At 32.0% G+C, this 1,250-nt stretch overlaps 1 protein-coding gene across 1 annotated transcript in view; it reads left to right on the top strand.

The window, feature by feature from the left end:
- LOC106472054 (caspase-2-like) overlaps positions 1-782 on the top strand; it is a 9,257-nt gene extending 8,475 nt beyond the window's left edge. The window contains exon 5 of the mRNA XM_022400664.1: positions 406-782. Coding sequence (XP_022256372.1) covers positions 406-519 — 114 coding nt within the window. The 3' untranslated portion in view covers positions 520-782. The remainder of the gene's footprint in view (positions 1-405) is intronic.
- The last annotated feature ends 468 nt before the right edge of the window (positions 783-1,250 follow it).

Below are 1,250 nucleotides of genomic sequence, written 5' to 3'. Positions count from 1 at the left end.
TTTTGTTTCACTCCTGTACTACTAATATAGACTGAAGGCCCATTGTATTCGTTTCACTCCTGTACTACTAATATAGACTGAAGGCCCATTGTTTTTGTTTTACTCCTGTACTACTAATAGAGACTGAAGGCCCATTGTTTTTGTTTCTTGCCTGTACTTTTAACATCCTTGATTGTAAATCACCTTCTCAATGATCTACATATAACACTGGATTTTATGAGTTGTAAATTGGATTTTCTACCATTTAGATTTATCGCTAGGTTTTATGAGCCATAATTGTAAATCTCATGCATGAAATATTTAAGTAAAGACCTACACAGAGGCTATATTTCATTAGTGTATGTATAAGTTCTTGTTGGTGCGTGTTAGAGAAGTAAAAGGCAGTTATTTTTGGTTTGTTTTCAGGTTGATCAAATAGTGAAGGAACATATCAATGGTGATGGAAAAAAGCAAGCTACTGAAACAATTACATTGGGATGGAGTGGCAGACTCTATTTCAATCCTGGATTGTTTAAGTAATTATCATCCAGTAAACCTAATATAAACTGACATTAAAACATCAACCCGTATTGATCCTGTTATTAAATATAGATCTAAACTTATCCCCTGGGGGGCACAATTGTAAGAATAAGATCTTATGAAACTAGAATTGGAGGGTGTGATCTCTGTGGCAGCTGTAGTGGTAAGACACAAAACAAAATAAGCTCTTGTGGTTATTAATAAGAGTAAGTTTTTACTTATACAAATAAAATTACATGCTGTATATACATCTTGCAGACAAAGTAACCCAAACAAACCCACAAATACACGGAGCACTAAGTATTTTACTCCTTTAATTGAAGACGAAGTAACCCATAATTAAAGGAGTAAAATACTTAGTGCTCCGTGTATTTGTGGGTTTGTTAACCTTTGTGCTTTCACTGTATCTTGAAATATATAAATGTTTATAATGAGCAAAAACATATATGTCCTGTATAAAACTTTATTTTTATGGAAACAAAAGAGCCATGATTAATCAGAAAATATTATTGGTTCTTCAAGAAATTCATGGAAGTCTACTGAATTGTCTCAGTAATTTCCACATATCACACACAGATGCAGTAAAATGGTGATTTATGCACTTATGTCAAAAAAAAAAGGAATTTAAACCTTGAGAAAGTATTGTGATTACACATTTTGATGTATATATTTAACATATCGATTTAAAACATCAGTTTTTAAAGTTCGTGAATCTTGCTGTTGATTGCTTT

This window comes from Limulus polyphemus, unplaced genomic scaffold (assembly GCF_000517525.1).
Source record: "Limulus polyphemus unplaced genomic scaffold, Limulus_polyphemus-2.1.2 Scaffold5051, whole genome shotgun sequence".
NCBI lineage: Eukaryota > Metazoa > Arthropoda > Merostomata > Xiphosura > Limulidae > Limulus > Limulus polyphemus.
This window is presented reverse-complemented; position numbering and strand designations above follow the sequence as displayed.